Below are 13,902 nucleotides of genomic sequence, written 5' to 3' on the forward strand. Positions count from 1 at the left end.
TGTGGAAGAGTGGGGTACCCCCTCAACTCCACAGCCTCATTTAGCTGAAAGTGTCTGGTGGTTGTCTGTGGAGAATTTTCTTTTTGTTAAAGAAGTGGTTCACCTTAAAGTTACATTTTCATATAGAATGTCCTATTCCTAGCAACTTTGCAGTTGGTCTTCATTTTGTTTTTCAGATCTCAATTATTTGCTTTCCTCTTAACAAACATAGTAAGTTAGTATGAAAAAAATACATGTCCCTCAAATTCAACCTTATATGCCTGTATATGCCCAACTGCTAGTTGTTTCAGAGGAAGGCAAAAAAAACTCCTCCTGAAACCTCTCTTTGCCTTCCTCTTCTACATTTCTCCAGCTTTTCCTCTGTGAGCTTATCATTTTTATTATTTTTACTTTATATTATTTGTCTTTCTTTTCATGCCCCCGCCCATCCATATTCCAGTCTCTCATTTAAAGTACTGCCTGGTTGCTAAGGTAAACAAGAACCTAGCAACCAGAGAGCTTCTGAAATTCCCACTGGTGAGGAGCTGGTGAAAACAAGCTTAATAACTGAAAAACCACAAGTAATAAAAAATGAAAAGCATTGGTCAACCATTCAACCAATCAGCACCCAGGCTGAAAGATACCATACCACTGGCATACACATGGTTGGCTTTGTTGTACTTTGCCTGTGGTTTAGTAGATGAAGAGAGTTTGTCTGTGTAGCTGGTGCACATGTACTGCATATGATTATTTATTTTGTGTATATAATGTTTCTTGACTAGAGGAGAATGATGATGAAAAACATAAATCCTCAATCTATTGCATTAATATCCAGACAAAAGTAACTGTCTTCCAGTTCGAGTCTTGGTATGGACAAAGAGCCCTACGGAGTAATGAAATTTTAATCAAACTGTCTCAATTTCTAGAAACTATGCAGAATATATCATTTTGTGTAAGTCACTGGCAGCAGTGATATCTAAATGTCATCTATGGAATAAGCCTCAGCTAAGGCAATCAATATGTCAGGCTTACGGAACTGTATAAATTCTATTAGTATTAATGCTAATGTATGCACACAGTACAGCCATGGCTTCATCCTTTCCTGTCTAAGTAAAAACACATGGATGATGGAGAGTACTTAGCAATTGCATCTGTATTTCCTATAAATAACCTAAATACTGTAATACATAAAGGAACAGTGTCATATCTTATTACATTCAGACAGTGTAGATGTTTTTTCATTATGCCTTTATTTTGTATGCAGAGTCTTTGGAAGTATCATATTCTGTCAGAGATCTACATGACTAGACACGATTGGGGCTACTCGTGGGCTTTGACTCAATAACATCTGTAAATTTTTTTGTGTTTTTATAAATACAATTTCACATGTTACAAAAGTCTCAGTAACCCAACCTTTCTTTGCTTTTGATATAATCTGTTTTTTAATAACCCCCCAATCAAATGTTCTGGTCCTGCAGTATTTCAGTACCTTCCCTTTATCTCACTGCATTCTCTTTTGTCAGGTGTCTCTTAGAGCATCCAATGCAGAGCTGTCTCCAGACCTGCAAAACATCCTCCTCATCTTCAACAAGCAGCAGGTAATATGATGGTGCTATACACAGCCAAATGTCTTTGGCTTAAACAGCAATTGAATTTGGATAAATAATGAGGCTAAGAGCACTGTCTGGCCTGATTACTCTGTCCAGAATGAGAGACAATAGTTGTAATTAATAGAGGCTGGAATTAGTGGGAATATAGATTGTTTCTAAGTTAAATGTGGGCACCCTGAAAGCTGTAATGTCAGTGCATAATGAACCCCTTTTAGCATAATACAATTTCATTAAACAGTGGAGTGATATTTTCTGTTACATTAAAGGTTTAGATTTCATATTTTTAAATAATATATCATTAGACCTTTACTGCTTAGGCTGCTGGCAGCCTGGGCCTATTTACTACCTCTATGAAAACCAAATCAGTACCATTTTTTTCTATCATTATTTCTTACCAGTAAAAACCAAGGCTCCTTTTAGAAAATTCATGCAAAAGGGATAAAATTATTGCATTTAGTTTGGAAATGTGCCTGATTTTCAAGTGACCTGCTAACTTTACCATTAGAGTGTTACCTATACACTATTATGGGAATGCTTGTTTTCCATTCAGAAACCAACAGTGATACATTCTTGCCATTAAAGCCAGTATCAGGCAGCGGCCTGCCATTAGCCCTATAGCCTTGTCTGCCTCAGCCCATACTCATCCCTTTCATCCTCATTGTTCAGTTAGCCAAATACAGTACTTAGGATGAAAGCAGAGCACTTTAAGGGTTGTGACACACGGGGAGATTAGTCGCCACACGACAAATCTTCCTTGTCGCGGGTGATTTGATTTGTTTGCCAAAAGTCCTCATGAAATCACACTTCTTGCTCAACTCAAACAACTGTCTTATTTGGCATAGGCAAAAGTAAAATTTCACATTCTGAACTTCATTCAGTTGTTTGTAGCCACACAGATATTGCTCAAATTCAGTCTGGCCAAAAATAACCCCATCCCTTTCCTTGGCCCACACACACATGCACACTATTCACCATCAGCCTCTTATGTCTTTCTCTGAAGGGTGACTCCGAACAACTACCATAAGCATTAAAACATAAAAATTGTTACCCTCTTACACCCTCTGCACATTGCCCAGTGGAAGAGGAACTGTTGGCCTACAGAATGTACAGTACAATGCAACTCACACCAGGCAGATTTATAGCATCTGGAGGGCATAAATGTTGAGGAGTTCAACCTACATAATTGTTTTTGCTCGTTTACCTTTTGCCAGAGTTATAGAGACAGGGCACATGAAAACTTACTGCCGCCTTTCGTGATTTATGAATAGGAGATGCAGCTGAAAGCACAGGGCAAATTGTATATACACTGCAGGAGAATAATTGATGGCATTACAGCAGCAAGAGCCAAGCTTGGACTCTGTTATCTAATCGTTAATCCCACAAACAATCCCCTTCCTTTTATAATGATTCTTATACACTGTATCAATAAATGAGATTGCCTGTATGTAATGCATGCATTCTAGAAAAGCACTAAGTCTTCTCATTTAATCAATAGTGATCCAGCAAAGAACAAACCAACGTTAGATGTGCGTACACTAATGGCACATGGGACTTTTTCTCCACTGGCGGGGAAGCATAGTGACCTGGCAGGGAAGTGTCATTAGTATTATTACAAACTCCCTGTTTTATTTTTTTACATTTTGAGCTTTAGATGCTGCCCAGGATTGCACCAAGCTTCCATTGGGCAGCAAAATGGAAAATAAGGTTCAATGTTTAAAAGTGCAAAGTTATGTAGAAGTTATGTAGAAATAACATAAATGCGAGTTACACACTAAATCTGGGAGATTTTTAAATTGAGAAGGATCTGTGGATTTTTGTAGATAAGTTCCAGGAAGTGTCATTTCATGGCTGCTAAAGCAAATTAAGAAGGATATTAATGAGCTGGAGAGAGTACAGAGATGGGCAACTAAACTGGTAAAGGGGATGGAAGATTTTAACTATGAGGTTAGACTGTCGAGGTTGGGGTTGCTTTCTCTGGAAAAGAGGCGCTTGCGAGGGGACATGATTACTCTGTACAAGTACATAAGAGGGGATTATATGCAGATGGGGGATGTTCTTTTTTCCCATAAAAACACCAGAGGTCACCCCTTTAGATTAGAGGAACGGAGCTTCCATTTGAAGCAGCGTAGGTGGTTTTTCACGGTGAGGGCAGTGAGGTTGGGGAATGCCCTTCCTAGAGATGTTGTGATGGCATGGGTCTATGTTTGTCCGCTGGGGTTTTCTTGGAAGGGTTGAACTTGATGGACTATTTCCAACCCAGCTTAACTATGTAAATATGTATTATATAACGTTAAACTAACAAATTGGTGTTGCTGTGAAGATCACTGTTGAATTAACAGATTGTGGTTAGCTGTTCTGCCTTGCAGTAATTGGGTCCGGGGATCAATTCCCAACACAAGGAGTTTTTATGTTTATTGTGTGGGTTTTCTCCAGGTCGCTAACAGGTTAACTGACTCCAAAGCTAATGAACCCTAGTGTGTTGCCTACTAGCTCTACTAAGTTAAAGAAAAGAAAGAAAGATCTGCGTACATTGCGTTGCCACTATGTAAAGCATAATAATTATTAAGCCACAGTTGCCTCTAGGTGAAGTGGTGACAAATGAGAGTTGCAAACTTTCAATGATCTGGTTCTGTAGGCCACAAACATATGACTGGATTAGTAGGCTGCAAAAACTGTAGGGGCCCTGGCAATTCACAGACCATTTCAAAATGGTGGATCAAGGAAAAGATGTAAAAGGACAATATTTAGTGATATATATATTGTAGTTTGGTAAGATTCTTTAATAGGTCACTTAATATGATAAACAATCTGTTCTTGGGTTATAGTTTTCCTTTAAACAATTAATCAAAGGTACTGCCTGCAGAAGGCACAGGGCTTGTTTATACCACATGAATTCCAGTATATGTCCTTAAACTTTCATATATATCTAAATGGTACCACCTTATATATATAGGGATGCGGTAACATAAATAAGTTTGGCCCAGGTGTGGGCTGTGCAAACAGGCCCCCACCCCCTCCAGGCTCAATTTGTGGAAAAAAAGATGCTTCATTTTTACTTCTCCTTGCCCGAGTACAGTCACACCCCCGCACCCCTGGTAGTTACACCCCTGGAAGGAAAGTGGGCAGTTTAGGCAGCAAACCTTTTGTCAGAGAATTGGGGTGTTGGTGAAACTCTTCTATTTAGTCAGCATTTCTTCTTCCCATGTAGATGGAGTTCTTTGTGGCTGAATTAGCAGTATAAGTTGCAAGGGAGTTTAAAGGCACATGAGTCATAATACAACTGTAAAATTGATTTAATGTCCAGGTGCCCATGCTTGCAGACACTATAAATGTCATGAAAGGGGCCCCTGCGAACTATTCAAATGATAGAACTGCAATCAGAGACACAGTTGTCTTCACCCTTGGTTTTTTGGTGTCTTTATTCCTATTTTTCTTTTTTCTTGCATTGTTCTAATTTTATTTTTAATACTAATTTAATGCTATGTGTTCACTTAATTAAGTGTACTGCAACACTTCTCTCTAGTGAATCTTTGTTTATACTAGGTAAGATCATCTGTAAGCCTATAAAATGGGCAGAGTTAGATTTGCTCCATTATTAGCTCATTGTAGATTCTAGAAAGAGAAGCACTAATATTTCCGAGACTGCAAGGCTTGGAAAGAACACAGTTTAATCCAACAGTAATGAGTTGGAATCACAGGCAAAACCTCATGTTCCAATAAATCACACTGAATGTTGCAGCAATTCCCAAATTCACTGACTCATTTATTAAACACATGTCCAGGAATCCTTGTCCCTCTAGGAATGATTCATTTTCAGCAGAAATAGAATTAAATCAGCTCAACACAACTTGTATCAGTGGCAGAAACTGCCTTCATTATCTTTTCCTTTGACCCTGATTGCAATCGAGTATCTTAGAAACTACAATCTGTGTGCAATGAAGCCTGATAGTTCTGACATCCCATGGGTGCTTGTGCTTCTTGTTTCCTGATGCAGATTTCAGGAGTGGCTGCTAAGGCTTCCTACTCTATCTACAATATCCGGACAAGGTGAGACACTCCGGCTATGCATGAGCACCCTGTTTCATGGAAAGAAAATGTCATTTGCAGTTTATGAGCTGTGCCAGTGACCATGCCACTTCTAATGTATCTTTCTTGCTGCAAGTGCATAAAACATGTTCTTACGAGTGTTATAATTGTGAGTAAATGAATCATGCCCTCTCCATCTTGCTAGCTATGTATCTTTCCTAATGGCTACTGGGCCATGCCAGTTCTTTCTTTCTTTGCCAAAGAGGCCATTGTCATTGAGCTGTCTCTGGGACCTTGTAAATATATGCTGTTAATTCCAGAACATTTTTTAACAGCAGATTTTAGAAATAAGTAAAACCTTACACAGTTATTTATTTAGATTGCCCCCTGCCAAAATACTGTATGTCCTGTATTATTTTCAAGCACATATGCAGCACTTTGACAGAAAAACAGCTCTATTAATTCATAGTTAATGGGATGATATATATTATACTATGGCAGCTTTGTTCTTTAAATAATAGTTTCTGGATATACAGTATACTAATCCAGTTATCTAATATACATTTTCATTACAGTGAAGTCTGGGACCTGAAGCCTCCTGGGAAAAATGAAACCTCACTGCAGTATGCATCATGGGGACCCCATGGGAGTCAAGTGGTGGGTCAATAAGGACAGTAATGTAACTAACCTTGGCCTGGGTGCAGGATGTCTGAATGTGAATGTTTTTGCCAGCAGCGCATGTATACAAAGAAATCCTCTTTATTTCTGCGTCTCTGCTGGGGTCCAGAGGGGGTGCAGGCCTGGGTGCATTCACATTTCCTCCTCCCCCCGCACCCCCTAAGTAGTTATGCTACTGAATAAGGAGATATACACACAAAATATATGTGTATTATATACAATAATAAAATATATATATACCGAATCAAACACAACCAGCTCCAAACATCGGTTGTACATGCAATAATAATACACTAATATTTATTTGAACCACAAGACCCTTGGTGCTGGTTGTGTTTGATTTGGTATCTATATGGTATTCCGTGCACAGGGGCAGCTACATGGCAGCAATCTTTGGAGTGTGGTGCTGTCGTGTGGACTCTATATATATATACACACATTCAAATGCAGCTAGCAATGACCAGAGGTGCCTTGCTTATTGTGTGTAGTACATGTGACTGTTACCCTAGTGAGGGTGCAGGTCATTGCCAGTAGGGGACCCCAAAAATCCTTTTGCTGGGGGGGACTCAGGTTATGCCAATGGCAACAACAAAGCAAAAGAAAATAAAAACGCAGCCAGGTTCCTAATATTTCCATTAGGCAAACTCATAGAGGAAAATATCAAATTACTTTATACTGTAGTTGCCCTTTAAGATCATTTTTCTTATTAATAACTTTCATTAACTGGGCAGATTTATAGTGCTACAGGGGGAAATCTGTGTAGCTTTTCCTTTCCTTCCTCTCATGAAGAGAACAGTCTGCAGGCAAACTTTGACAATGTGGCCATAAATAATTGTCCCCTATGTGATTTATTGCTATTAGGATCTGTCTCTCCTTTTCACAAAGCTGTAATGCATCATAGGAGGAATTGCCAAAAAGTTTAAGTGAATTCCCTTAATTGGATGCAATGCTTTGCATTTGTTCTTCATTTTATTCTGCAACGTTCAGCAATTTTAATGTTGGAATGAGAGGATCCCTGACCAACAAGACTTTTGTTATCCTGCTGCTGCCTTTCCAGTTGGCATAGTGCATTGGAACTAGGGATGCCCCGAATCCAGGATTCAGTTCGGGATTCAGGCAAGATTCAGCCTTTTTCAGCAGGATTCTAATTTGGCCGAATCCATGCCTCTGGCTGAACCAAATCCAAATCCTTAAAGGAGCAGTTCAGTGTAAAAATGTAACTGGGTAAAATGGATAGACTGCGCAAAATAATTTTTTTTTTAATATAGTTAGTTAGGCAAAAATGTAATCTATAAAGGCTGGAGTGAGCAGATGTCCAACATAATGGCCAGAACTCTACTTCCTGCTTTCAGCACTCTAAGCTGTTAGCATTCAGTAGCCAATCAGTGACTTGAGAGGGGGCCACATGGGACATAACTGTTCAGTTAGTTTGCATTTGAATCTGACCTGCGTGCTCACAAACTAACTGAACAGTTATGTCCCATGTGCCCCCCCCCCAAAGTCAGTGACTAACTAAGAGGTGCTTTTGTCACATAAACACGTAAATTGAAAATTTTCCACCATGTGCAAAATGTGTGGTTCTCGTTAACCTAATTTACATATGCAAATTAGTATTAGGATTCAGTTCAGCATTTGGCCAAATCTTTCGCAAAGAGTTCCGAATTCAGCCGGATCCTAAAATAGTGGATTTGGTGCATCCGTAATTGGAAGTTTGGAATGATATATAAACCCAGGTATTCAATTAAAAAACACCAGTATTAGATCTTTCATTAGAAAATGTGACCAAACAAAGTTGACTCTGGGTGCCTTTTGGAAAGCTGCTCTCTTTTACAACTAGTTCCTTCCATCCCTACCCGCCCCAGTAATGTGTAGCCACACCCAGCTGTGTACGAGATTATTTGCTTCTTTTCTTTAAAGATATTAGAATAAAATGAAAATAAATATTTGTCTGTTTTCTATCATGTTAGAGGTAAGGAAAACTAAACCCTCACCCTAAGTTTATAATTAATTGCTTTCCCCCAAGACACACCTTGCCCCTAGTGAACCGGTACCTGCCCTGAATAGGCCCTGGGTCCCCTGTCCCATTGCTGTAACTGCTAGTGATGAGCGAATCTGTCCCGTTTCGCTTCGCCGAAAAATCTGTGAATCTGTCGCCCACGCCTATTCTTTTGTCGCAAGGCTATTCTTTTGTCACAGGGCTATTCTTTTGTCGCAGGGCTATTCTTTTGTCACAGGGCTATTCTTTTGTCGCAGGGCTATTCTTTTGTCGCCCGCGGCTATTCTTTTGTCACAGGGCTATTCTTTTGTCGCGCAGCTATTCTTTTGTTGCCCGCGGCTATTTTTTTGTCACGGGCGACAATTTTTGGACGCTCTGCGAATTTTTCCGCAGCAAATTTTTTCATTCATTTCGCCAAACAATCCGCCAATGGCGAAAAGCGGAAATTCGCCACGAATCCATACCTGCCAATACATTTCGCCCATCACTAGTAACTGCAGCTGTTTGAATCTCCTGCCCAGTCCCTATTGCAAATGCATTTACCAGGCTACATGCAGACCCTAAAATCTTTCTGGCCTTCCCTCAGATCTAGGCCTGTCTGCAATCCAATTTGTCATGTGTAGTTTGGCAATGCATTGCATCTACTGTAAGCCTTATTACATTTAGTCAGGCTGAGCAATGCAATTGGATAATGATTGACCAGTGGTTGGGGGATTTCTTCTAAAGGTGGCCACACATGTGGCGATCTGGCGATGTTTCGTGTAAACATCATCAGATCCGCCACACACCGTCAGGGCTGAAACAGCAGATAAGGAGGTAGAAACAATAGGATTTCTACCTCCTTCTGCCGATTCAGCCCTGACGGCAGATTTTGCTCAGGCGCCTTCTATGGCGACCGTACAAAATTTTCTGACCTGGCCGATCGGCGAGTCGACCAATATCAGCAGCTTCCTGCGATACCGGTCGACTCACCGACTTGCCATACACGCACCGAATATCGTACGAAACTAGGTTTCATATGATATTATCGGTGCGTGTATGTATGTATGTATATCTTTATTTATAAAGCGCTACTTATGTACGCAGCGCTGTACAGTAGTGTGTATGGCCAGCTTTAGTTAGGAAGTGGGATCAATTTATGTCCCAAATTCAACTAATCCAAAAAGCATTTATATACAAGTGCCAAATATGTTCAATTAATGTATGTTTCTTTCTCCCAGGTATTCATCTTTCAAAATGATATTTACTATCAACAGTCTGCTTCAGCCCCTGCTCTCCGGCTCACTTCATCTGGAGATCCCGAGACTGTACTCAATGGCATCACTGACTGGACTTATCAAGGTTAGGATAGAATTGAAGAAGTGAAGAAGCATTAATTGCTGGCTCTACATGTGTTTCCAAACTACAGCTTCTAGTTTCACAGTCACAAGAATGCTGGGAGGTGTAGTTTCCACAACATTTGCAAAGCAATGGTCCTTGCATTAGTTAGGAAAGTTTAATTCTGAAGTGCTGACATAATCAGACTGGGAAATTAGCAGACAGTTTATAGATTCTCTTTGCATCACTACGCACATACACAGAGGAAATGTCTTGTCTTTTCTATGATGTGTCTTCAGTAATACTAGACCCAGTCACACCCCAGTGCCAGCAGCCCTAACCCCACATTAGGCCAGGCTCCACAATTACTTGCATTTGCAGGGAGGTACTGGAAGGAAGCAAGAAGCATTATGGGACCAAGAAACTATGACAATGAAAAAAGAAGTTGCCAAAATTAGCTTTTTCTGATTTGAGCACCAAAATGGTGACAGCCATTACACTGATATAGGTGTTTGGTTGTTGGGCCAATGGTTCATACAGGGGGTGCATACAGACCAACTGCAGGCAACATACATACAATGCAGCACCCAGCAATTGGGATCCTCCACCCAAATGACATCTAAGCGAGCACAGCAAAACAAAGAAAATACAAGTTGGCCATAGAAGTCTGTTTTTGAATTACTAACACCATTTTAGATGTGTGGGAAAAATCTAAAATCATTAAACAATTCAACATTTACACATGTCTTGTTACATGTTACACATGTTTTATATTACGTTTTACATTAATACACAGGTTACACATATTGGGCAATATTCAATTTGATGAGAAAAGCTTATCTCCTTATTTAATTCCAGATTTTCCCATAATTAGAAGAACTTATCTCACTGTTTATACTGTGAAAACTTTATTCATGTCCTGAATTGGGAGAAAAAAAAATTCTGGTCCATAAGTTTTCATATGATAAACCATAAATTAACATTTGCTCATGGAATTGAATCTGGCCTATTATGTGCTCAGTGTAAATGTTATATATACCTGTATATGTTATACACACGCAAACACATTACATGTTAAAGGTTGTATGTTACAGTCAACACGTTGCACACTGCATGTTACACATCTTACAAGTTACACACTACAAATGTTACTCGTGTTACACATTACAGATCTTACAATGTTGCTTGGGATTTGTTGTACATGTTACACAAATCACACAGCAGGGAGAGGGGTGTTCCAATGATCGTGACCCTAGCTAATAATAGACAAGCAAGTTCTAATGTAATCATTTGATGTAGGTGCCATATGAGTTTGGGGTTCTTGGGCAATGAAGCAAACTTCAGATCCTCAGTAGCTGAAGTTGTGGGGCATTTGGACAGATTTAGTTCAATGTTTACATCTTATGATGTCATGAAAATGCATCAGAAGTCTATGGGGAAATTTGAGATTGAATTAGAGATGAATTAAGTTTTTCTGATCAAACTGAATCTGACCCTCTGTCACTAAAGCTACTTGGTATTTATATTTATACAGAGCTAAATATAGGTATAGATAAGATTTATGATGTTTATTGCAGAGGAAGTGTTGCATTCTTATGCTGCTCACTGGTGGTCTCCTGATGGAACACGGCTTGCCTATCTCTCCATCAACAACACCCTTGTACCCAAAATGGAACTGACATATTTCTTGGGTTCTGACTACCCTGCCAGCAGGAAATATGCCTACCCTAAGGTCTGTCATTTTATTTTCTCATGTATACAGCTCTTTATTTTCTTCTTGGTTTCCAATACTCCATGCCTAGAATTATCTTTTTGAATATGTTGTTTTTACTTTTTTGACCTCCATTAATAGTCAGAAAGAGACAGTCTCTGATTAGCCAAAGATTGATTAGGGCCATATTACCCATATAAGTGCATTTTCCTTTATAAATAATAATTTTATCTGAATATAACTCAGTATGTTATTGTGCTCCCCTGTCTGTACTGTTACTATTACTGTATTGTAAAACTCACAGCACTGTGTGCAGAAGAAGCTATGTCATAATAGAAATACATACATGCAAAATACTTTTATAAAATGAAGATTATTCATTAATATTTGCTAGTGCACAAGTAGCAACAGGAACGAAAACAAACCAACTAAGAAAGTAGATAAATGGATTACATGAAAAAGAATATTTTATTTTCATTGCCTCAGAGGCTTTTGGGTAATAATCAGAGTAAAAAATACAATGGCCTGCCTATGTCTCACACATGTCCTTTACTTTGCACAAGGTCCTCTTGTTCTTTTTCAGGCCGGACAGCATATTCCCACAGTGAAAGTCCTTGTTGTTAACCTGTATGGCCCATCCCACACACTTGAGCTGCTTCTTCCTGATACTTTTCAATACAGGTATAATTAGCACTTGGGCCATAGGCTGGGTCACTTACAAAACAAAGTTTGAATATTAAAGACATCATTTACTATGTTACTTTTAACATTTCTTGATGCCAGGGCTGGAACTAGGGTTAGGCAAAGGAGACACATGTCCAGTTGGGGAGGCTCTACATAGGCAGGTTCCAATTGTGTGCAATTGTGCTCTCTAAATTAGCGATGCAGCCCACCCTGGACCCCCTCTGACACTGTAAAGGTAAGTGTGGGGGCGGCATTGCAGGAGCATCCTTAGGCGTTTCAGGGGTCAGAAACTACCCTGGGCTGAGGGGATAGTGTGTGGGTACCGGTGGAGGGAATGGGGGTGAGAGGAGAGGGCAGACGATACAGAGTGCTGGCCTTGAACAACCTGCATTGGCCCAGTTCTGCTTGGAGCAAGTGGAAAGGATTCAGAGCACAAGATAAATCTATTGGTTTGTGCACAGGGTACAATGATTTCAAGTAATTATGATAATTATTTATAATGGTTTAAAGCAGTGGTTCCCAACCTTCCTAATGCTGCAACCCTTTAATACAGTTCCTCATGTTTTGGTGACCCCGAACCATAAAATTATTCCTAAGACCATCGGAAATGTGTGTTTTCCGATGGTCTTAGGTGACCCCTGTGAAAGGGTCTTTTCAAACGGGGTCCCGACCCACAGGTTGAGAACCGCTGGTTTAAAGCAATAACCAAATATTTAGGCATTAGAACCAGTACTAAGACTCATGGCACCCACAGCAGAAACAGTAAGCAGTGAGCACTATAGGGGTCACTTCCATACAGTAAGTCCCTGCCAGGAGTGCAGTAGCACAAAGGAGCTCACAATTGCACCCCCTAGTGCTTATTCTCAAAGTACTGTTACCCCATTCATTTAGTTAGAAATAAGAAACTAACCATGCACAAACCAACTTTATATTGGAAGTTACATGTACTTTGTATCAATGCTTTACTCAAATATGTCTGTTATTGTAGTAATTTGATCCCTATCGACAGCATTATTTGTATTTTCTTTTAGGGAGTTCTATATCACAATGGTAATCTGGGTTACAAATACTCGGCTTGCTGTGAAATGGTTAAATCGATCGCAGAATCTCTCTGTCCTCACGTTTTGTGATGCAACTACAGGAGCCTGTATAGAGGTATACAGTCCCTATTTATTGCATGCCCTTGCAGAGTTATTGTTATCTACACACATATGGGGGCATGTAATATGTATCGCTAATGGAAAAAAACGGTCACAATGGGACCAAAATGGTGCTTTGTGACAAATTTTGCATTTGTGTGGGAAAAAAAAACATGTGGTTAATGTAATAAAACGTTTTAATGAAAAAATTACGCTCACAATTACACATTCTTCAAGCAGGTGATCAACATTACAATGTTATATTACAATGTAATAAATGTTTAGTGAAGAGTATTACATTGACACAGACAGGGCTAAAAATGAGCAAAAGTGCCATTTTACACACCACAAGCAATTTTTATTACATTCCCCACCATAGAGTTCCACTGTTTTGCTTATGCAGTGCATCTAGCAATTATTCCATTCTGGGAACTGTACTGAAGCAGAGGCACCCAGGTTATACAGTGCTCTGCTCTGCTTGTCACTGTCTGCCATGAAAGCAGAAATCGTAAGGGGCAATCTTCTGCCACTAAATCTCCTGCTTAGAGAGGGGGAGATTGTATGTCTCAGGTGCACCAAGAACTGGTATTATAAGGGCAACTTTCCATGCAACTTTCTGTGCATTCTTTTTACCACACTTCCTGTTTACCAAACATAAGTAGCCAAATAGTAACAAATAGAAATGAGTCTAATATTTAGATGCCCTTGTTTAAAAAAATGAATAACAATAGCTGTTTTTCTGTATTCATTTCACCTAACCTA

At 39.5% G+C, this 13,902-nt stretch overlaps 1 protein-coding gene across 1 annotated transcript in view; it reads left to right on the forward strand.

Moving 5' to 3' along the window:
- LOC105946553 (inactive dipeptidyl peptidase 10-like) overlaps nucleotides 1–13,156 on the forward strand; it is a 36,903-nt gene extending 23,747 nt beyond the window's left edge. Inside the window, exons 5-10 of the mRNA XM_031897161.1 lie at nucleotides 1,503–1,577; nucleotides 5,584–5,636; nucleotides 6,191–6,272; nucleotides 9,510–9,630; nucleotides 11,184–11,998; nucleotides 13,033–13,156. Of these exons, the coding sequence (XP_031753021.1) occupies nucleotides 1,503–1,577; nucleotides 5,584–5,636; nucleotides 6,191–6,272; nucleotides 9,510–9,630; nucleotides 11,184–11,422 (570 nt within the window). The 3' untranslated portion in view covers nucleotides 11,423–11,998; nucleotides 13,033–13,156. The remainder of the gene's footprint in view (nucleotides 1–1,502; nucleotides 1,578–5,583; nucleotides 5,637–6,190; nucleotides 6,273–9,509; nucleotides 9,631–11,183; nucleotides 11,999–13,032) is intronic.
- The last annotated feature ends 746 nt before the right edge of the window (nucleotides 13,157–13,902 follow it).

The sequence above is a fragment of the Xenopus tropicalis genome, chromosome 2 (genome assembly GCF_000004195.4).
Source record: "Xenopus tropicalis strain Nigerian chromosome 2, UCB_Xtro_10.0, whole genome shotgun sequence".
Taxonomy (NCBI): domain Eukaryota; kingdom Metazoa; phylum Chordata; class Amphibia; order Anura; family Pipidae; genus Xenopus; species Xenopus tropicalis.